The 24606-nt window shown below is 36.9% G+C and overlaps 1 protein-coding gene and 2 long non-coding RNA genes across 3 annotated transcripts; all 3 read right to left on the bottom strand.

The window, feature by feature from the left end:
• Positions 1 to 303: 303 nt before the first annotated feature.
• On the bottom strand, positions 304 to 13180 carry LOC110914282. Its single transcript, XM_022159082.1, has 3 exons — positions 12775 to 13180; positions 4599 to 5249; positions 304 to 332 (listed from the first exon to the last, which is right to left on the bottom strand). Exons 1-3 carry the CDS (start codon positions 13178 to 13180, stop codon positions 304 to 306), a joined length of 1086 nt encoding a protein of 361 aa, XP_022014774.1.
• Positions 13181 to 13570: 390 nt separating this feature from the next.
• LOC110910463 lies at positions 13571 to 14555 on the bottom strand. The gene is made up of 2 exons (XR_002576183.2): positions 14520 to 14555; positions 13571 to 13732 (listed from the first exon to the last, which is right to left on the bottom strand). It is a non-coding gene; the product is annotated as an uncharacterized LOC110910463 (long non-coding RNA).
• A 1923-nt stretch (positions 14556 to 16478) lies between these two features.
• LOC118491330 lies at positions 16479 to 23523 on the bottom strand. Its single transcript, XR_004891287.1, has 2 exons — positions 23247 to 23523; positions 16479 to 16752 (listed from the first exon to the last, which is right to left on the bottom strand). It is a non-coding gene; the product is annotated as an uncharacterized LOC118491330 (long non-coding RNA).
• Between the last annotated feature and the right edge of the window lie 1083 nt (positions 23524 to 24606).

The following is a 24606-nucleotide window of genomic DNA, read 5'->3' as shown; positions in this document are numbered from 1 at the left end:
TGCGCAAGCTGAACAATCTGAACCTTCTGTTAGTGATGAAAAGGTTCAGATCAAGCAACAGGAGCCGAAGCGAGCAGGTAAAGGACGCGGAAATAAGAAGCCTAAACATCAAAGATGATCAGGCTCTCCACAGTCCTCAACGGGCAGCAATAGTCCTCAAAAGGCCCGTGATGTGAAAAATTCCTTTGTTAAGCCAGTCAGTAATGGCAAATGTGAAAAATATGCATTTGACTGTGCTAATAAATTCGGAAAGACTGGTGAGATTTCTGAACAAGACGTGCAGTCTACACAAAATAAGAAAACTCAGAGGAAATCTCCACCACAGAAAGCCCCTGCAAACGACAAGTATAGACATCCGAATTCATCATCGTTTGCAAGAAATGTGCAACAAAAACAAGCACAGAAAGGACCGGTTCATCCTTTAGGGCCTGCAAGAGCTACACAAGCTGATCAGAATGCCTTCTACGTGAAGAGAGAAACATGCTTCAATTGCGGCATTGCTGGTCACATTGCTCGGAACTGCACAAATCGTCCCTACGTACCCTATTATATGCAAAATCAGAGGGTTACACCAAAGAGTAACTACCATTCCAAGCCGATGAAGGTATCATCACCTAAGGCAATGAAGAATATGAATCCCAAGGTTAAACCTTCTGATGGGGATTGGAATGTTGCTAAAAACAAACGCAAGGCTGTTCAAGAACAAAAACTTTTTTCTAAAACTAACAAGCCTGAATCAGCTAAAGTTGCTCAACCGAAGGCAACGAACACGTTTGTTAAACCGAAACAGATTTGGAAACCCAAATCCAAAGCAGCAACGTCTCCAATCCTTGAAATTAAAGGGGACTTGTGTTTGAAAGAAGTGTCTTATTTTGATGCTTCAGGTAAACCCAGGACCACGATGGCCTGGGTACCAATGTCTTACTAATCTCCTTAATTTTTAGGAACAACTAAGGAGGAGCTGTTGACAATCTCTGGAATGTTGATAGCGGCTGTTCCAGAGAAAAAACGGGTAATATTTCACTGTTGCAAAAAGTTCAAATTTCTTTTACAGATGATATGTTTCCTTTGGAGGAGATTAGAGAAGTAAGATAAGATCAGCAAAAGGTACCGTTTAAATTTAGTACTTTGATTTGAATTTGATTAGTCTTCAATCTGATGATAGAATGGTTAAACAAAAATATTTTCTCTGTTTCTTAGTTTTTTTTTACTTTGTACATAAAGTGTCCTTTCTCTAGTAAATGGTAAATTTGCGCAAAAATACAAGATTTATGCACAAATTTATGGGGGGAGAGGAACATATAGATAGATATAGAGTTTAGGAGGAGAAAACGTAGAAAAGAAAAATACAAAAAGAGTTTACTGTATATATATATATATATGTATTGCTTTAGGGGGAGAAAATGAGAAAAATACAAAAACCTTAGAAAAATGAAAAAGCCAAAAAGATAAATTGCATGATATGGGAAGTGAAATAAATGTTCGTGTTAAAGGGTTTGACTAACACATGTAAGGTGCCATAGCTGAAAAGACTAGGATCTACTGCGATATGTCGATAGGCTTGACGCTCAAAGTGATAAAAGATACTAAGTGATATAAACATAACGAACTATGTACCATGTGGGTAACATACCAACGGCGTATGATTTTATGGTCTTAAATCTTGCGTTGATAGATAGCCAACATCTGAGGTTCCGGGTCTTTATATTGTTGAATCATCCGGGGATATCTTGGCTGTCCTTCTGTTCAGAACTAAAATTGTACATGACCCCAGGAAAGAAAGTCACTTGGAATTAGCTCATTTCTATTTGAATGTCTGTATGTTGTCCCGATACACACAATTTTGATCTGATTCTGAAATCTTCTCTAAAAAAAAGTCGTGTACCTCCTCTGCTGCATCCAGATATATGCTGACCTGGAGGTGCTAGGCAACGACAGCTTCTGCTGCATCCAGATACATGCTGACCTAGCTGTACGTTGTCGCACTATAGATCTAATACACCCGAAAGAGGCCCTCAAGTGCCCAAAAGAAACCCAAGAAACCTATATCAAACTGAGAAAAACTCATTTGATCTGTATATTATACCACCTCTGCAAAAGATCTATTCTGTTCTCTTCTCAACCTATTCCCAATTAAGATTTCAGAAATCTGGATTGGACTTGTGAAATATGTGGTAGGGAAGATACTTGCATGATAGAGTGTGCTATTTATATTTCCGGGATTTGATTAGTATTTATTTGGGTGTTCATTGTTAAGAAATCAAAACATGATAAAACAGATTATATGCAGACCTAGACACAGTCAGGATATCTTAAAAGATCCCAAAGAGGACAAAAACCCTGAGGAATAAAATCTCAAAATGAGAAAATTCCCAATGCTCAAAGAGCCAAATTCGTACCAAAAAGGTATTTGCCTTGCCCTCGTTGGACAAAATCATTGGTCGCTCTGCTGTACGAAAGTACTGACCTGTCACCAATGGTCTAACGTTGTAAATAAAAAAGGATGACATCAGTACACTCACCTGCTACGATGAATCGTTGTGCTTACCTTGATCGCGGGGGTATGCCTTGGAATGGGACACACAGGTATAATAGTATAATATTAACTTAAGCATATCACGAAGTTGAAAAATTGAAAGTTGAGCGTTAAAGTTTAAGTGGACAAACATATTGGCAATCGCATAGACCAGTTTGATTAGGCTCGTACTGAAAAGTGTTCCTTAGTCTACCTGAGAACGAATTTTGATCCCATTGCAATTGTAATTGTACATTATGGTAGTTGTTTATATTTTGAGTTTTTATTTGTTTTTAGTTCTAAAAATAAAAAAATAGAAAACTTCAAAAATACAAAAATAGTGTCTTGTTTTTCTATAAAACCAAAAATCCAAAAATAGAGTTTTTAATTGTTTTTCTTAAAATTAAAATTATAACCGTTCTTGAAGATTTGACTGATCATAAAAAGTTGAAAGAGTTTTGTGAAATCCGAGTACAAGTACTTGGATGTACCTAGTGTTCATATGGTACTCTCCCTGTTGCATAAGAAATGTTTGCTTATAAGTTTGTGAGCATGTGCAGAACTTGGTTTCAATCAAGAACAGGGGTTGATGAAGACTGAGATGTTGTTAGTTGCTGAAGAAGCTGGAGCAGCTCAACAACAAGATGTACCTGAGTCAGAAGAACCGGATACGAAACGCCGTCTGACAGTGAAAGTACATTTGAAGAAGTACCATGAACCTGCTTGAAAGACAAATATTGAAGAAGAAAAGAGATGTTGAGAATCCTCCTCTCACATTCTTTTTGCTAAGATTTTCAAGCAAATGCTGATCGTGATCCTGATATGAAGCTAACCACAAAATCTGAAGAAAGAGACCCAGTGCTGAGAGTTCAGAAGTCAAGAACTTCCACAACATCTGCAGCATAGCGTCAACCATAGATTTCGTTGAAGACGTTGCTGAATTCAAGTTATGAAGACAATTTGATGGCATCAGTCTAGGGGGAGATTGTTAGGCCCTAAAGTGTGAGACTGACGCATCAAATTAATACAATGGGCTATGGTTACGAACTAGGCCTTACCGGGTTAGTTTATATTAGGTTTTGGACCTTTATAGGTCACTTGGGCCAAGCTTTAGGCCATGTGGGCCAAGCAGGCCCAAGGGAAGCCCATGTAGGGAAGTGGGCTTGGTTAAGTATATAAACAAGTTTCTAACTTGTTTTTAGGTTTGAACCTCTAGGAACCTTATAGTTACAGAATTCTAGAGTTAGAGAGAGAGGTGGCGATTGAAGTTGTGAACACTTGTACTAGACGGTTTTGCTTTTCAAGTAATAGAATCGTGTGCAAGTGTTGAAAGTGATTTGGTATTGTGTTCTTCATATTTTATATTTTTTATTTTTCTTGAATCTCACCAAGTTTGGATTCCGCACAAACTTGGTGATTGTTTGATATCATTGAAAGATCCGGTTTACGGGACTTACAAGTTCCGACGGTGCGAGTCGGTATGGTGCTTTTGCTACGGGTTTTGCACCCGGAATCAATTCGATCCCGAACTCTACTTCCCGTTCAGGCGGTATCCCCGGTAAATCCTCCGGAAACACATCTTCATAGTCTCGTACTACCGGTACATCTTCAATCTTCAGTGGTTCTTTCTCGGGCTCATTTGTGTATATCATGAATGCCTTGCATCCTTGCTTCATTATCTTGTGAGCTTTCAACATTGAGCATATTATGGGGTTACCTCCTTTTTCGCCATAGATTGTAACGTGTTTTCCGCTAGGAGATATTAACTTTATCTCCTTACGAAAACACACGATCCTTGCGTGGTGCTGAGATAGCCAATCCATCCCAACAACTATTTGAAATTCTCCCATTGACATCGGGATTAGGTCTATCAAATATTCCTCATCATCAATATTTAATTTCCAGCCTCGACAAATATCACAAACTATAAAGCTTTTGTTGTCCCCTATTTCAACTTCTAAGGGCATAGATAATTTCGTCAATACAAATGAAGGATGTTGAATAAATCCATGCGAAATGAAGGATTTATTCGCACCCGTATCAAACAATACACGTGCTGGAATTGAGTTAATTGTGAATATACCTGAGACCACATCGGGTTCTGCTTTTGCTTCAACCGCTGTAAGTTGGAAAGACCTAGCCTTCGCTTTTGGAGCTTCCGTTGGAGACTGTTTTATGTCTCTCTTTCCAACCAACTCGGGGCATTCAGACTTTTTGTGACCGGGTTGATAACATTTGTAACAGACGAAAACTTTTCCGGGACATAGCGATGCGGTGTGCCCCGTCTTCCCACATATCGGACACGGCTTATCTTTGAAGCGGCACTCACCTTTGTGCCCCTTTCCACATACCTTGCAACTTGGCGACCCGCCTTTAACAACCGCTTTCTTTCCCGACTCTCCAGTTCGGGCTTTCTTTGTAGGGCTTGGGTTCACATCTTGTGCCCTTCGCTCACCTCTTTCAACTTGTTTCTTCAACTCAATTTCTCGTTCCCGGGCAACGTTTATGATTTCGGTAAGGGTCTCGTATTTTGAAGGAGTCATAAACTCCCTATATTCAGCGCTCAACATGTTATAGTAGTAGTATATTTTCTGTTCTTCATTCGTCACCAACTCACTACTAAACTTCATCTTGTCCGTAAACATCGCCGTGATCTTGTCTATGGTCTCATCCTTATGCCTCAGTTGCATGAATTCTTCCTTGATTTTATTAATGACCGCCTTGGGTGTGACACCTATGTCACCACCACCATCAAACAAATACCAAGCCAATGAAATATTGTATTTCATACTTGGGATCTGTATAAATATGTGTATCTTTTGCACGTATCAATTCTTGTTCGATTTCGGGCTTTAGATCGCTTTCTAGAAGGTTATACGCGATCTGATGCGTAAATATAACCAGTTTAATGCAACAAACACTCCGGAACAGTGAAATAGGCTTAACGTACCTTAAATAACCATTACATAACTTAGAAATAAGTTTTGGATGGTTTGGTATGCCGAAATCAAGTTTATTCGCTTACAGGGACTAAATTCGACAAACTGCGAAAGTATGTCAATATGTACTGTAACAGACCTTCCGGAACTTGATCATAAGTTAAGTATGCCCTAAATATTCTTTACATAGCTTAGAAATAGGCTTTGAGGTGTTTGGTGGGCAAAAATAAACTTTATGCTCATTCAGAGACTAAAAGCGTCAAAAAGTGCATAAGTTTGCATTTTCGCGCATATTTTACGTTCTGAATACTTCCGGACTTCCAAAAATTTATGTAAGCATTAAAATATTTTATTTTAGTGTTTGATATGATAAATTCCTTTCGTCGCTTAATTTGGATCGTTTTTGCGTTCGTTACGACTCCCGTCGTAATTAAGCGAATAACGCAACCGTACGACCAAACGAACTGACATCCGTGATGTCTTTGAGCATATTTTAAGTTCCCTATACTTTAATATCATTTTAGAGCCTTGAAATGAGGTTAAAGGGGTTTAAAAGTGCCAAAAAATCAAGTTTTACAAGTGTAGGGACCATTTTTGAAATTTCTGGCAGATTCAATGAACCTAGTCCATTTTGAAGTGTTAATGGTTTTCACCCATGGTTTTGCAAAACCATGGGATGGTATTCAATGAACATAGTCCACATTAGGGGCTCCCATGGTTTTTGAAAACCATGTGCCCACATGTAAGGTCTAGATCAAATCACGTTTTTCGACGAACGATCTTAACGGTTCAAGGAAATCTATAAATACCCCTCACCCATTTCATTCTTCCTCACATTTGAATCTGATTCTACACTCTCTAAGTGGAAGTATATGCTTCCTACCTGAGAGTGAATCGGGTTCGAATCTTGCGGGGACCTTCTGTAAGTATTCTTTCGCGTTTTTCATTCGTTTTAGCGTTAAAGTCAAACTGCGTTTGACTTTCTGCATTAACCAGTTTATGGTCAATGCGAAGTTCGTTTGAACTTCATAACGTGAGCGTAATCACAATGGTTATAGTCCCTAGTAACTATACCTACTTATTACCACGTTATCTAGACTCAGTGACGAGTCGTAGTTTCGGCCAAAATGCGTTTTCTCGCGTATTTTGTAACCAAACTACTCTAGGGTATTAAAACCGTTTGTTTTAATACCAAGCCTGTTTTCTAACTTTACTAAACATGTTCTAGCATGTTTAGCTCGTCGCTTTTAGATTTGTGCTTGTTTAGGGTCCTAAAGGTAAGCGATCTAATCAATCGCTTATGCTTACGAACCCGACCCATTGGTCGATCTTTAGGATCCGACCAAACATATTAGGTGACCATAGTTGTATAGGGAATAACCTTCCGAGGTTATACCTTATGGTCACGACGTTTAGTTAGTTATATGATAGGTAGTTTATATGCCTTAGGTAAATTACCAAAATGCCCTTTTTACGCATAAATTCATTTTAAGTCTATGTAACGAAATTTTTGACATCTAAACTGATTTAACAACAATATTAAACATGTTAAGGCATATCTTGCTTGTCATAGGACTAGTTAGGCATTCCAAACGCGTTTTACGCAAACGACGCGTTAAAGTGGCGTAAGCTACCTAAACGGGTCGTAATGGGTCAAAAGCACTTAGGATAGGTTTCGTTTTAGTACGTAGGTTTTGTTAAACCATATTACATAAGTTCCCATACTTATTTGGTTTACGAACCCTTATCCTCCGATAGGTCCGTTTATTAATGTAGATACCTATATAGGTGCCGTTTGATTCCATGATCTTCTAGCTTTGCTTGGTGGTTATCCTAAGACTTCTAAGCACCCTCAAGTGAGTACATAGACCCCTATTTTACTGTTTTTCAAACATTTTGGGGTGAAACACATGTGCCTACTTGTTACTTTCATGATTTCATGCTTTTATATCATATACTTGCTATGTTCATTAGTACACTATTAGTACATGATTTCATTATGTTTTTGCTATGTATGCCCATTGTGTGCATACTTAGTACATCGTTTTACATAACATTTCATGCTATGTATGTTCATCATACTTAGTACATTTTACATCACATGCTATGTATGCCCATTGTGTGCATACTTAGTACATTGTTTTACATAACATTTCATGCTATGTATGTTCATCATACTTAGTACATCGTTTTACAAGACATCTTATACTTGGTATCATGCTATGTATGTCCATCCGTCGCATACTTAGTACATTGTTTGTGCATTCTTACCTATGGTTTGCTTGTTACATATTTCACTTGCCATACATGACATTTTGTTTACACAATACTTGATTGACATTTGACAACGGTTTAGACATGGGCAATTTACATTGGTGGTTTATGTGGGTAAGTGATTTGAGTAACGAGACGTGTGTAATGTGATACAAGCATGGTGGATACGCCGCTGGTACTTCCTATATATAAGTGCTTGTATTATATTACATGGCGTAGCGTTATTTAAATCATTCATTTGGATTTATACATTTTTACACAAATAACATATTTTTCACAAGACATTGTTTTACAAAACAGTTTGTTTTATACAAACTCATTTTTACTTGGTTATTCATTTAACCTTACATCATTCTTTTAACTATACATATCTATCATCGATTTTCAAACGTTTTATAAAAGCAAACACTTAAACTGGATTCATGACAAGTTTTTGGTTAAACATTTTCTTAAACCTAAGTCATGGATCCTATTTTTCATAAAACCTATGTACTCGCCGGCATTTTTATGCTGACGTATTTTCACATGTGTTTCAGGTACAATAGTTGATGATATTTGATGATGATATTGATGCATGCTCACATAGGATTGGACGAGACCTTAGTGACATTAAAAGATGCAAGACTAGTTAATTTTTGTTATGTTTCTTTATTGTTAAGACATTGTAACTCATTTAATTCAATAAAACAAAATTTGTTTAATCCATGGTTGTGAAACAATGATTCTGTTACAACACTCCCCGACGTTTCCGCCACGTTTTATTGTTTTACGTGGTCGGGGTGTGACAGAAAAGTTGGTATCAGAGCCAATGGTTATAGAGAATTAGGTTATTAGTAATGCTTTGACCTAGACTATAACCTTCCTAGGACCCTAACGCGAGTTTACTTGCGTTTAGTCATAAAACAATACCGTCACTTATCCTTAGGTGACAACCACAACAAGAACATAAATTTGATCTGCTTTGAAAACTAATCATCTGTTCTAGGATGATTGATTACTAGGTTTTGAACCCTTTGTTATAAGGTTTCGAACCCTTTAAGTTTTCAAAATTCGTCAAAGTTTGGGTCTAAATAATATGAACACGTGCAAACTGGAAGAGTGGGTGCCTGTACCCTGAGTTTTCTGTCTAAGGCTAGAGTGTTTGTACAAATCCGCAGTATCGGACCAGTCACTCTTACCTGGGAACTCTTGGGGTGAGTGTCCACTTATAGGCGAGCATGTCTTCGCGATACATTATATTGACCCGCTTACTTTGATTAGTCACTATCTCATTTGTTTGCCTTTGGTAACAAACAAATGGTCACAATCTTCATGCGTTGTCATTCTCTTTTGACTATCTTTTGCTTGTTTCCTCCTATGCCTTCCATTGTCTTCAAGATGCCTCTTCATCGCAACAATACTCAAATGTCTAAACCTGGTGCTGTAATTACCCAGCGAATAGGCGTCGTACTCAAGAGGACCGTTGATTTAGCTACCACCATGACTCGCCTCAGGGATGAAGCTGTATAAGGGAACTGCTCCTTGGTGCAATCAATGCCACCGTCATCATCCGAATCAAATACCCTGTTTTAAGTGTACCCACAGTGGACGATGGGGACATTTGGTTAACATGTGCCGCTTTGCAATCCAAAGCAAAGCTGTTACAATCTTGTTGTTGCTTAACCTTCAATTTCTGCTTCATATGTCGCCTTGGCATATCTAGCGCCTCAACCTCATGAACTTTCTACCTTGTGTATCGACGTAAGCACGCCTAGTGCAGGGTGTCGGAACACCTCTCGTTACACAAACTCCAAAATCCATATAGGATCTTTCTATCCTCATAATTAGATCCTTGTGGGTGGGTAACATTCATCGGAGTCCTGAATTAAATTCTCTGTATGATTCAATACGTACATTACAATTCAATAAGGACAAAGCCGAATTCCTATTAAGATTTTTCTATCTTCATAGATAGATTCTCGAAAATGATTAAAGTGCCAAATGAAATCCACGGATTGGATTCCTGGTGTACTTTAAGTATCCACGTCCAAAGATAACAAATTAATAACTGAGTTAAGCAACTATGTGATTATGTGCTTATGTGTTCCCTTTTATGCTTTTGGTGTAATCCAAGTTTTTGTTATCCAAATCCTTGTAGAATCGTCCATATCATTTGTATAAGGGATTCATAGTAGGATATCCAAAGGTACTATATTAAATCCTCAATGGGCTTTTACGTAATAGTAAAGACCCTTGGATTATATTGTACTATTCCATAATTAGACCCCTTGAGTGGTCTAGTTAAACAGATTGATCCAAAAATCTAGTTAGGAATATCATGTGATGATATAGCTGAAAGGACTCCTTGGTGGCCTAGTTAAAAAGATCATCTGTCGATCCCTTGAGTGGTCTAGTTAAACAGATTGATCCAAAAATCTAGTTAGGTATCATGCTATGTATGTCCATCCGTCGCATACTTAGTACATTGTTTGTGCATTCTTACCTATGGTTTGGTTGTTACATATTTCACTTGCCATACATGACATTTTGTTTACACAATACTTGATTGACATTTGACAACAGTTTAGACATGGGCAATTTACATTGGTGGTTTATGTGGGTAAGTGATTTGAGTAACGAGACGTGTGTAATGTGATACAAGCATGGTGGATACGCCGCTGGTACTTCCTATATATAAGTGCTTGTATTATATTACATGGCGTAGCGTTATTTAAATCATTCATTTGGATTTATACATTTTTACACAAATAACATATTTTTCACAAGACATTGTTTTACAAAACAGTTTGTTTTATACAAACTCATTTTTACTTGGTTATTCATTTAACCTTACATCATTCTTTTAACTATACATATCTATCATCGATTTTCAAACGTTTTATAAAAGCAAACACTTAAACTGGATTCATGACAAGTTTTTGGTTAAACATTTTCTTATACCTAAGTCATGGATCCTATTTTTCATAAAACCTATGTACTCGCCGACATTTTTATGCTGACGTATTTTCACATGTGTTTCAGGTACAATAGTTGATGATATTTGATGATGATATTGATGCATGCTCACATAGGATTGGACGAGACCTTAGTGACATAAAAAGAGGCAAGACTAGTTAATTTTTGTTATGTTTCTTTATTGTTAAGACATTGTAACTCATTTAATTCAATAAAACGAAAGTTGTTTAATCCATGGTTGTGAAACAATGATTCTGTTACAACACTCCCCGACGTTTCCGCCACGTTTTGTTGTTTTACGTGGTCGGGGTGTGACATTGGGGCTATGATGTTTAAGAAACGGCGTCTTAAACTCTTCCCATGTCATGGTTTTTGCCGCTTCGGCTCCTATTTCATTCTTTTTGTTGTCTGATGTGTGTAAAATGCAACATATAAATCACATCAATTAAGGCATAAAACTAACCCTTTTTAAGTACTAATGTTGGAAAAAGAGTGTTTTTGTCTTCCTTTTGTATTTTCAGGATGAAATGAGCTCAAAATCACAAAAGAAGCAAAAAGACAACTAATTCTAGCATAAATACAAGAAAAGGAACAAAAGTAGACTGCCGGGACTCTCAACGGCACCTCCCAAGGCAAAGAAGAGAAAACAGAGACTGAACACGCCCCGTGTCCAGCGAGCACGGGGTGTGCCCAGGAAGCAGCAGAAAAGACAAACCAGTAGAAGCTTCCATTGCCTACCACGGGGCCGTGTCCAGCGGGCACGGGGGCGTGGTGAAAGTACAGCAGGCGCATTAATTGTAATTGCGAATTACAATTAATGAAGAGAGAGAATGTCAGACGGGCACGGGGGCGTGTCCAGCGGACACGGGGCCGTGCCCAGCCTTCTGTTCAGCCTATAAATAGGGGTGCTTGGCTTCATTCCATTTCATCCCTTGGCACACCACCTCTCTCACACTTCATCCACCACCCACCACCACCATAACACCATCATCCACCACCATCATCCATTGTCCATCGTAGAGTGTGTGAGTCGTCTCGGGATCCAAGATTGATCGTAAGAGTTCTTGACAATCAAGGCCATGTTTGCCTAAGTCTCTTACATCACTTGGTGAAGACAAGTGTCTAGTGTAATATTTTTTATTTTTAATCTTTTGCACTTTTTATTTGGTTTTGTATTAATGACTTTAATAACTAGTTGCTTATGTTGAAGGTGATCTTTCCTTATCGTTTGTCCGTGGTGTCTTGGCGTTATTTTACTGTCTATATAAAATAAAAGATTTTCACCATTCATATCTCCACGGTCTATATGGAGGTATGTTGGCTACCTGGTCGGGGGTTAAGGGAACGGTTTGGTAAGGGTCTTGCCCTTGTTCAGCGTTTAGAGGTCCTGCTTGGGACCTGGGTCAAATTTAGTAGGATCTCCTTCAATGCCCATAGGTATTGGATGGCGGGGATCCAAACTCTTTGACCCCCTCATAAGTTAACTACTATTAATACTATAACCCGGCTATTTAGGACTGTATCCCTGCTGACTCAGACTACTTAGCCGAGGGTAACGTCACCGCCAAAAGCGGGGCCTACCACAATTTGCATTAATAACTTAATTCATTATCTTTCAATAATCCGACCCTTTAGGATTGTATCCTTGCTGACTCAAACTACTGGGTTGAGGGTAACGTCGCCTTCAAAAGAGGGGCCTACTACAATAACTAAGATAATCTCTTAAACAAGTGCAAAAGTGCGAAAATAATCAAAGGTTATACTAACACACGTGTCGGATCCAAGTGATTCATCTTGTCTATCTGTTTTTATTTTATTTTATTTTTCAGCATGTAGTTAGTTTTTATTTTTTAGTTTAAAACATTTTTCTCACTTTTTGATTTGGTTAGACGTTGAGGATAAACTGGTATTAAAAGCTCTTGTGTCCTTGGACGACCTCGGTATCTTACCAACACTATACTACGTCCACGATGGGTGCACTTGCCCATATGTGTGTTTAGTGTTAGTAAATATCGTGTTTTATAAATTTAAAACTTGGCTAAAAGTGTAAAAAGGGGCTTAAATATACATCTAAAATATATACACACCAACACGCATCATTGTCCCACCAATCTTTGGCTTGACCTCTCAACTGACCCGTTCCGTAAGCAACAAAGTCGCTTTCATCACAATGGGTCCTTTCAAACACTCCTTCGATGTCGCCCAACCATCTTTGGCAAATTATCGGGTCAACCTCCCCATTATAGATTGGCGGTTTACACGCCATGAATTCTTTGTACGAACACCCCTTGCGTTCTCCCGATTTTTCTTTTATTAGGTTGACACTATCCTCCAACCTTTTAACTCGCTCTTCGACAAGCGACAACACCATGTTTTGAATTTTGTCTATAAACCCAGATAGACTATCTTCAAATGCCTTCCCTACTTCTTTGGCAATCATCTCCTTCATTTGTTCGGTGCTTGTTTGCACCGGATCATCGTCGTTTCCTTCAGACATCTTGAAACTGAAATGTTTACATTAAACGTTAAACATTTCATTCATAACATTGCTTCATTTGTTTCGGTTTAGCCAAGTTCTCAACTTGCTTTAACCGTTCACATTTAATGCACTTTCCGGGTTTGAGTGTGTTAACACACTCTTCCCATGCACATCAATTCCTTTCTCATTCTTACATAAGACATAATTTATTAACATAATAAGTTAATTCTTACCGGACGATCGATCAAGCTTGAACCGAACACTTTGTTGACAACCTTAAGCTCTGATTACCAACTTGTAACACCCGTCTAATCACTACTTGAATTCATTATAAATTTAGCGATTTAAACTAAAGGGAGTCTAATTAAAACATAAACTCCAAAACATAGTTTAGAAGTAATCCACACATTAGTCAACCACTGATAAATTCAGAAATTCATACGTTGTTTAACAAGAGTTTACATTCCAAAACATTGTTTATCAAAGTTAATTTAACGCGGAAGCTCAAAAGTGAGTGTTCAGTTCTTCGACATCTAGCTTGACCGCCATCCGTAAGATCCAGTTCATCACCTGGGGTCATATCCACTAAAAACATTAGTTTTGACCTTAATATAATACATAAAAACAAGTTCCGACATCAAATGTGAAAAAGAATAAACATTCAAAGTTTTTTGGGCTCCACCGTAACTTACGGTACCCACCGTAAGTTACGGTGGACTCTGAATGATTCTGTCTGCCGTAAGGCAGTAGTGAATCACCGTAACGATTTGCTCTCTACCGTAAGTTACGGTAGGTTCCGTAACTTACGGTAGCTCCTGTAACTTTGCTATTTTGACTATTTTGATGATTTTACTCGAATCCGCTTGTCGTTTTAAGTGATTCTTTCTCCTATTTGCCTGTAAATTAGTTATCAACATGCCTATTTCAATCTTCATACCAAAAGTTTAACCTACGGGCCGAACAACTAAAAGTCGCTTATGAAATTATTCGACCCATTTCAACTTCACACATTTAACTATCATTTGGCTAGTAAATTTATGGCACTTTATACCCAACATCCGGGGCTTATTATCACCCGCATTTCTTTACCAATCAGATGGTCTAATGCTCTTGTGATTGTCATCGCCATTTTGACTCTCAAGATCACTAGTAGAGCAATTTACACAACAATTCGACCCGTTTGGCTCATCTTGTGGAATCCTCCAAAATGATGACTACCAAACGGTTTCTTGTCACTCTTAGCCTATTAATTCAAGAAACGATCTTGGTCGCTACAATCGACACCATAACTACCCTACAACGAGACTTTGCATAATTTAACAATAGTTTGTTTAACGTAACGAGTCAAGTTACGTACCTTCAAAGTGGACCCTTCAAACGCAAGTTGCCACTAGCTTGTCCACTTGATGCTCCGGTGTCCTTTCCTATAGAGTTCAATTATGGCATATTTAGAACTCTCTTTAAATCACATATCGCATAATTTGCCGAAACATCGTAATTATGCGGTTTAACTTAAATTCTCAGTTTTAAGCCTTCTTTGAGGCATTTATGCAAACACTTTATGGGCAGAATTTTACATGATTTATTAACAAGTTCATAGCTTGTCATATAGCCCCGATTTTCAACAATCTACTATCAATCATAAATATTAACTTCTATAATTCTGGATTCACTTAACAAAGTTTCAATTACACTAGAACAACCACTATAATCCTAGTGTTTATCAAGTTTCACAAAACCCACTTATCACTTTAGGTGGTGATTATGAATTATACACAAAATAAGCACAATTTCATCAAGTAATCGACTAGGGTTTGTCCTTTGACACTATGGGGTTCTTAATTCATCATAAAACCAACATGCAACCATAAATTTCAGAAATTCTCAATTTCATGAGAATTTCAAGTTGAGAGTTTTCATCAAATTTTACATACCTTGTAATCCTCTTGTGATGAGGATCACTAATCTCAGCTTGAATTTCGATTTGGAACAGATCTTGACCTTCAGTTTGTATAATTTAAGGGAGTCTAGGGTTTGAAGGGGAGCTTGGGTTCGCCCCTGTCTCCTGGTCGATCTCAACAACACCAGACAATGGTGTTGTGAGTTAATTGTTATGTTTTAGTATTCTTAGTTTACATTTAAACACAATTGTGTCCCTCTACTTTAGTTTTTCTAATGTTTTAACTCTTACTACCCATAGGTAATTAACTAACTAGGTTAGTCCCATCCCTAGTTATTTTATTTTACTAATTTATTAGTAATATGATTGGAATTTAAGAGTTTTGTATTTTCGGGATGTTACATATGATGTTATTGATTGTACTTTAACTATAATATATACTTTATAATACTTATATAATATTCAAGTAATCAAACTTTTGATGATGAACTAGTGGTCATTTGTCAAATGTTAAGTTACATCATCTAAGACTTTAATAATTTGTTATGATTCTAATGGGTATTTTGACCCATGAAAACATTCTAACCCTTTTGGGTTCATAGTGTCAAAACAAGTATTATAAGACTAGATGATTATTTTCCCCATTTGTCTATTTTCATACATTCTAGACTCTGAATCTCTAATCACTCCGTTAAAACTTCCAATACTCACACACCTATGTTTCTTCATGTAGAAGGACATGGTGTTCCATTCTAATCAACCAACCAAACACTCGTGGAATTTACCAAGTGGAAAGCTTGCAAAACCGTGAGTATACTCGATCCCATTTTACTTTTTACACTTTGGGTGCAACGTGTATGTTATACAAATCATGAAACACTTAAACTATTTTAATCTCTATCCATGCTTAACATGAAACTATATGATGCTTGTTAGACTTGTATGCTATGTAAACTTTTTGTGTCGATATATGCTCATTAACTTTGCTAGCCTACCTTAACAATTATAGCGCTATAGGATTAACGCCCCGCCCACTAGTCTTGGGGTATTTTTAAGTTAAACATGTTAACCTCCCGTTATTCTTTGGGATATGCTAAATTAACGCGTTGTATACTTGGGTTTGAACATATAGTACACCGTTTCAGCATATTAGTAACTTGCATATTGGTTATTCATGTTGGATATGAGCCATTAAACTTTTTTTTATTCTATATTATGCTATGTATGAAAACTTGTATACTCGCCAACTTTTTGTTGATATATTTTAATACATGTTGCAGGTTGATAGACGTGATGATGTTACAAGAAGAAACAAGATTTAGGTGGACTTAGATGTCACACCCTGGCTTTTGCGGAAGCGTGGATTATTTTGGTGTGACTTCTTAATACCATAGCAACAATCATAACAATGCTATATGATAAAACACAATATGTTATCCATTCATTAAGTTAAAAAAAATACCACAACGACATTGTTTGAAAATATTGGCACATAAAGTAAGTTACAACCATGACATAATTAACGGAGTTCACAATGACTCAACAAAAGCACGTAAATAAAAACCCAAGTTTAGAATTGCGCATCCCATCCAGGAAAGGGATCCACCTTCTAAACTCGATGACTCGGTTGACATCTTTATTCACTACGCAGCCTTGACACAACGCATACTCTGCCAGATCCACTAATTTCCTGAAATACATGTAATTTGAAAAATCAACAAAAGTTGAGCGAGTTCATGTGTGTGTATGTATGTAAAACCTTTAAAATGTCTGTATGTATAAAAATTCCTGGTATGTAGCAATTAAGGAAAAACTGATCACCAATGGGTTGCAAAGCCAATGGTATGTGTGAACTGGTGCAGGAAGACTCAAACCTAGCAAATTTGTCTCCAGTATGAAGACATAGTCACCACTATGGGCCGCCCCGGCCTCACGGGTGTGGGCTTGCTACACCCAAATAGATCTATCACTCATGTCCCTTGGTCCTACAATGAGGATTAATGGCCTTAAGTGTCATGCCCACCACTCACATGATCGCATAGTAAAAATCCTCCCTAAGCTAACCATACCATGTAAATAAATGTCTGTAATAATTGTAGCATGTATTTCACCCCCGAAGTATAAAACTGAAAACAGTTAAGAGAAAAGGGGGACATGAACTCACTGAAGTGCGTCTCCTGTATCGTAACGTCAATCTCAAACTTGATCAGCTACCCGACGACCTACAACGTACTAATGTCTTTTAGACGAACGGGTCGTGCCTTGGTTTAGGGTTTAATGTTTTGAGTTGCGTTACTTTGACATTATCCCAAGCTTGTGACTACTTGTTAAAATAATAATAATTATTTTAACTTAAATTTTGTTTTTAGGAAAAATAGTTAGGCAACTATTTCGTATCCACACTTCTCAAGTATTTTATATGTGTATTTCCTTCCCAAGGATGGGGGTATTTATACATGTACACTTGTAATTCCGAAAAATATTTTAAGTCCCACTTAGAAAAATATATTTAAATTATTCGTCTAAAACATCTTAATTCAAAATATATATATTTTTCCCAAAAATACTATATTTTACTTCAATAATTTTCAGAAATAATATTTTGCCAAAAATGTACGTGTAAGAGTATTTCTTGAAATATTACATAAGTTACGTTTTAGTGTTTCGTATTGCAATAACAATTGCGTGTAACATTCGTGCTTGTAATCATTATGAACAGTTCAATTATCAATAAAACAATGTTATTTGATCCCAATGTCTGTTTGGTTGTGTTTTACATTTTTCATGTTTTGACTTTTGTTCAATTTCAAACTCTACATCGCTTTCTGGAGAATTATACGCAAACTAGTGCGTAAACGTACTCAGTTTAATGCGATAAATACTTCGGAACATCAATATATACTCAACATACCTTAAATAACCTTTACATAACTTAGAAATAAGTTTTGAAGGCTTTGGTATGGCAAAAACAAGTTAATTCGCTTACAGGGACTAAACTTGACAAACTGCAAAAGTATGCCAATTTGAACTGTAACAAACATTCCGGAACATGTCCATAAGTTAAACATACCATAAATATCCTTTACATGGCTTAGAAATAGGCTTTGAGGGGTTTGGTATGCTGAAACAAACTTTTGGATCATTCAGGGACTAAAAGTGTCAAAAAGTGCACAAGTTTGCACTTTCGCGCATAACTTACGTTCTGAATACATCCGGACATCCAAAAATTTATGTAAGCACCCTTATATTATGCCTTAGTGTTTGGCATGAGAAAAATCCATTCGTCGCGTCATTTGGATCGTTTTTCGCGCTTATGCGCATTCCGTCGTAATTAAGCGAACATCGCGTTCGTACGACCAAACGAACCAACATCCGGAATATTTTTGAGCATGTTTCATGTCCACAATGTTTAGGCATCATTTTAGGGCCTTAAAGTTGGCTTTACGGGCCTTAGAAGTGCTGAAAATGGCTTAAATACGCGACAGGGACCTAAACTGTAAATTCTGCAAGTGGTGCAGATCAGACAAGGTCAGGCGGGGCGCGTAAGCCTGGAGGCAATCCTTACGCGGGCCGCGTCAGACATACAGATCAGATAAGATCAATTAGTCAGCAAATTTCAGCTGATTAAACCACAACCACATGATTTCACTTGCCCTTTCAGCTCACTAAGGGTCATTTTCAGTAACCATAACTTTTCGACAAGTGTACGCACGAGATTCGATCACGTTTTTCAAGAAACGATCCTAACGGTTCGGGAAATACTATAAATACCCCACCCCCATTCTTGTTAAAACCCACAAAAATCTGATCTAAGCTCTAAGTTGGAACCTTTGTTTCATACCTGAGCCATTTTGATCTAGATTAGCATTCGGGGACCCTTCGTAAGTGTTCTTTCGTTCTTTTATTCGCTTTTCGAGTCCGAAAGTCAAAGTTTTGTTTGACTTTCTGTGTGACCAGCCTATGGTCAACACGAAGTTCATGGAACTTCATAACGTGAGCGTGATCACGATGGTTATAGTCCGTAGTGACTATACCTACTGATTACCACGTTATCTAGGCTCAGTGACGAGTCGTAGTTTCGGCCAAAATGCGCATTCTTGCGTATTTTGTAACCAAACTACTCGTGAGCATCAAAGCCGTTTGTTTTGATGCCAAACCTATTTTCTAAACTTAGTTAAGCATGTCCTAACATGCTTAGCTCGTCACTTTTAGTTTAGTGCATATATAGGTCATAAGGTAAGCGATCTAAACAATCGCTTATACTTTCGAACCCGACCCATTTGGTCGATCATTAGGATCCGACCAAACACATTAGGTGACTATAGCTATAACCTTCCGAGGTTATACCTTGTGGTCACGATGTTAGGCGTTCCAAACGCGTTCTACGCGAACGACGCGTTAAGGTAGCATAAGCTACCTAAACGGGTCGTAATGGGTCGCAAGCACTTAGGTTAGGTTTCATTTTAGTATGTAGGCTTTGTTAAACCATATTTCACGAGTCTCTATACTCGTTTGGTTTACGAACCCGCATACTATCCGATCCTTCCGATTTTGGTCCGGTATATTAACATAGCTACCTATTAGGTGCCGTTTGATATCCCGTGATCTCTAGCATTGTGTGATTATTACACAAGGAATTCAAAGCAATCTCAGGTGAGTACATTGAACCCCTCTTTTACTGTTTTCCGAACTGTTTTGGGGTGAAACACATGTGCCTACTTGTTACTTTCATGCTTTCATGTTTTCATATCATATACCTGCTATGTTCGTTAGTACATTATAGTACATGATTTCATTACATTTCATGCTATGTATGCCCATTGTGTGCGTACTTAGTACATTGCTTTACATTACATGCTATGTATGCCCATTGTGTGCGTACTTAGTACATTGCTTTACATTACATGCTATGTATGCCCATTGTGTGCGTACTTAGTACATTGCCTTACATTACATGCTATGTATGCCCATTGTGAGCGTACTTAGTACATTGTTTTACATTACATTTCATGCTATGTATGCCCATTGTGTGCGTACTTAGTACATTGTTTTACATTACATTTCATGCTATGTATGCCCATTGTGTGCGTACTTAGTACATTGTTTCATATTACATTTCATGCTATTTATGCCCATTGTGTGCATACTTAGTACAATTGCTTACATCACATGCCTTCATTTTGGTATGACATTTGGTTTGTTTAACATGGAACAATACATTCATTAACATTAGCTACGCCGTTCGTTAGTAGGTAGTGGTACCATAGGAATTGACAACTCCCGTTCCTGAAATCCTGGGTTTGTTTGGATTGGAAGGAATGACCGAATTCGATATACATAACTTAGACAAACCATTAATTTGTTTAAGGGTTTATCGCCACAGTCTCAAGGCTTGGATGTATGCATATTTCACAATACCGCATAAATGTTTATATCAGTAGAGCATGCATTGTTCCACAAAACATAACGTTGATTTAAACCATGTTTTACTTCAACACCTTGTTTTTGTGCATTTTACATATGGTTTAGTTGATACCTCTCACTTACCATGCAAGATATATTTTGGGTACACATTACATGATCTACATTAAACATAAACATTTTGATATTGATATACATACTTGGTGGTTTACATTAGGGATGAGATTTTTTACCGAAATACTGGTACCGTACCGGTACCATACCGGTACCGTACCGATGCCATACCGTACCGATCATAAACGGTACCGGTATCGGTAATAGATTTTTTGAAATTCGGTATCGGTAAAAAACGGTATCGGTACCGGTATTTTTCGGTAAATACCGCTATTAATACCGAATTTAATAATGACTTTATGTATTTTACTATTATCTTAGACTTCACTATGAAGTTATATTTTCTTGAACAATGTTTTACAAAAACTAATATCAAATTTCTTTTATTTGGTTATCTTTAATCAGTTATGATGATTTTTTAGACATATTGGAATTTGGATGTTAAAAGTCGAACCCATGGATGTTTACCTTTTGATTTTTTTGACTACTTAATATGTTTACCTTTTGTTTACATTCCTCTATATATTACTCTAGTTCAGTTAATAATAGATGGATGGGCTGCACATGAAATTTTTTTAAGTAAAACAATGGATGACACCAAAGCGGTACCAATGTGGTAAAGTACCGAAATACCGGTACCGATACCGATACCGTACCGGTACCGAATCTATAAATACGGTACGGTAATCGGTATCCACATTTCCTTAGATTCGGTAACGGTATTTACGGTATCGGTACCGGTACGGTACCGGTATCATACCGATCTCATCCCTAGTTTACATTGAACATAGACATTTCGATATGGTTTACACAATAACACTTGACAATTGATTTATACATGAACAATTTACATGGTGGTTGGTTTGGGTAAATGGTTGGAGTAACGTGGCGTATGTAATATGATACAAACATGGTGGATACGCCGCTGGTACTTCCTATATATAAATGCTTGTATAATATTACATATCGTAGCGTTATCTAAGTCATTTCAGTTTAGACACATTACATTTTATACAAATAACATACTCTTCACAAGACATTATTTTTACAAACAACTTGTCTTATTCAACTCATTTTACTTGGTTACTCCTTTAACCTTACACTTATCTATACATATCATCTGATATTATCGTTTTTCAAATGGTTTACAAAGCAAGACAAATTACAAGGTTCATGACTGACTGTTATTAAACATTTCTTTAAACTCAAGTCATGAATCCCATTTTCACAAAACCTATGTATCTCACAGGCATTTTTATGCTGACGTACCTACTTTCACATGTGTTTTCAGGAGCTATCGTGTAGGATGACAATGGTGACACTAGGGCGGACCTGTGCCTTAGAGACTAAAAAATAAAGATAGACTTAGTTAATTATGTTATAAACTCTTTATTTCCTGTTTGAAGACAATGTAACACATGTGTTGATAAATAAAATGTAACTTTGATTTCCATGGTTATGAAACAATTAATTCTGTCCACAACACTCCCCGGCGTTTCCGCCGCGGTTGCACGTTATACGCGGCCGGGGTGTGACATTGCGTAACTTAAATATTTATTTCGTGAAAGTTTTGGTATTATTTTGGAGTCGTAATTTCATGATATTCATATGTTATATTATTTTACCTAAAAATAATATAACTAGTTCACAAAATAAACAAATAATCACACAAGAGTTTTAGTATAAAATATATATTCTAAATATATATTTATCAAATTTTATTTACGAAAATCAACCTCCGGCACTTGGTATTTTGGAATAAAAATTCATGGCGAAGTTTATTTTGAAAACAAGGTTAAAAATATGTTTGTAAACACTTGCTAGAAAAATATTTTCTAAGTGTTGGAATTCTAGAAAAATTTCGCCAGAGTTTCCTTTGTAAATGGAGATGTCCATGCTCACTAGCATATCATTTTCTTTTCAAAAATTCATTCAAACGATTCAAATCAACAATATACAACATCTACTTACCAAACTTGCCAAAAACAAGCATAAACTATAAACTCATGAACTTGAAAATTTATAAAAATATGTAGTAACTTACTAGCATACTTAGTAAGTCTTGTTACCTTTTAAAAGGTGATTAGTTCTTTAAAAACTATATTTTAAAGAGTTTGTGTGTTTACAACTTCCAATCTTATTTTCTAAAAATATTTCTTCATGAAATTTTCTTGTCATACAAGTGTTTCTACACTTGTTTATCCACAAAATGTGATTAGTTTATGTAAGATCCAAGTTTTAATGAAACTTATATTTTTCACTTGGTTCTTTCGAAAAACCACTCATGGATCTTTAGATCTACATGACTATCACCTACTTTGTTCTTTATTTTTCAAGAAATCATTCATTCATTCAAGTTCATGGTTTATGTGTGGATAATTCCATCATCCTACAACATTCTTACTTTCTCATCTTGCTAGATCATGTTTTTTAATCATGTTCTAGCAAGACTACATGATGATTCACATCATTTCTACTAGCAAACAATGATCAACATGCATAACAACTTGTATTTATCATGATTTCTTCATCTAACAAGTTTATGTTCATGTCTTCTTCATAAGATTCATTAGGGTTCTTAACATTTTGATCAAGATACATCATTAACCACTTAAACAAGATGAAAAATGCAAGGATCTAAGTTCTTACCACTAGCTCAAGGCTAGGAGAGTTCAAGTGATGAAATGTGGTGGTTAAAAGAAGATAAGAGAGGTCCTTGAGCTTCCGAACACACCGAGCTTAGTTGTTTGCACTTTAACACCTATGTATGCTTGTGGATTGGATGAAAGAGCTTGAATGATGGAGATGGTTGTTGTGCTTGGGGTCGGCCGAAAGGAAGAGAGGAGGAGAATGTTTGAGTGAAATGGGTGTTGTGAAGTGAGAAGGTGATGAACTTGAGGTTAACACTTATAACCTCCAACATGTTATTGTCTCATGTGTAATGTGTTCCTTAACTAGCAACAAGATCCCATTAAATAATGAAACAAATCCATGGGTGGGCCACCCATGGTGACCATCGCCAAGGGGGGGGGGTATAGGGTTGGGTTTCAATCATATAGTTAGTGATTTGGTTGGAAACAAATGGTTAGTTAGTGCTTTATAAGTGTCTTAAGTAATATATAGTGTGTTAGGGTGTTAGGGGACCCTAACTAGCTCAGAAAAATAAAAACAATGTGTTTAACAATATTTTTGTGTTCCGAGTAATGTCCGGTTATTTGGTTTGATACTGTCCCGTTAAAGTGCTTAATTAATCCGTAAGGTATCTTTTATAATACTTTTTGTGACACTTTTAATTCCCGACACTTTGGAAAGTATACAGGACCATTTTGTCAAGTTTTTGCACATTACTAGCATAATTAAATGCTGAATTTTGTTATTAAGTGCAAAATTCTACATTTAGAGTGTGTTTTAGGCACTTCCCGGCACTATATCTATCACCTAGTGATACAGTTTTATGGTCCTCACTTCCCTACACTCCCTACTAGTGTAGTACCCTGTCTCTGGCTCATACTGGCCTCAAAACATTGTCTGTCTAGGTGCTGGCATTGTCAGCATGTTTTCTGGGTTACCCGCTCAGTGTGCTAACTGTGCTTTGTGCATCAAGTTTGTCACTAATGTTTGTATATAATAAATGGAGCGACAGTATGAAATGTGATGCATATGTATGTACGTAACAGAAATCAGAAAGCAGTTTAATCACAGTTGTAATCAAGCACAGTCATTAAGCACAAATTAAATATTAATTAATTGTACGGATACCTGTAATTGTGAGGGTTGTCACATTAGATACACACCTAGATTAATTTGTCATTTGATATTTTGTTGAAACAATGTTGTCTTTGTTTGAATTCTTGTATGACATTTTTAGTCTTGTTATGAAATTTAATTTAAATTATATTGTCACACAGTGTTATGATGTTTTGAGCAATTTGTTCGTCTCATACCGATGTTTCTGCCATCGGTTGGGGTGTGACACTAAGTGTCTAATGGGTTAGAACACTTGTAGGTT

Source organism: Helianthus annuus, chromosome 4 (genome assembly GCF_002127325.2).
Source record: "Helianthus annuus cultivar XRQ/B chromosome 4, HanXRQr2.0-SUNRISE, whole genome shotgun sequence".
NCBI classification, from domain to species: Eukaryota; Viridiplantae; Streptophyta; class Magnoliopsida; order Asterales; family Asteraceae; genus Helianthus; species Helianthus annuus.
Note: the sequence above shows the minus strand (reverse complement) of the source record. Positions and strands in the feature narration are given on the sequence as shown.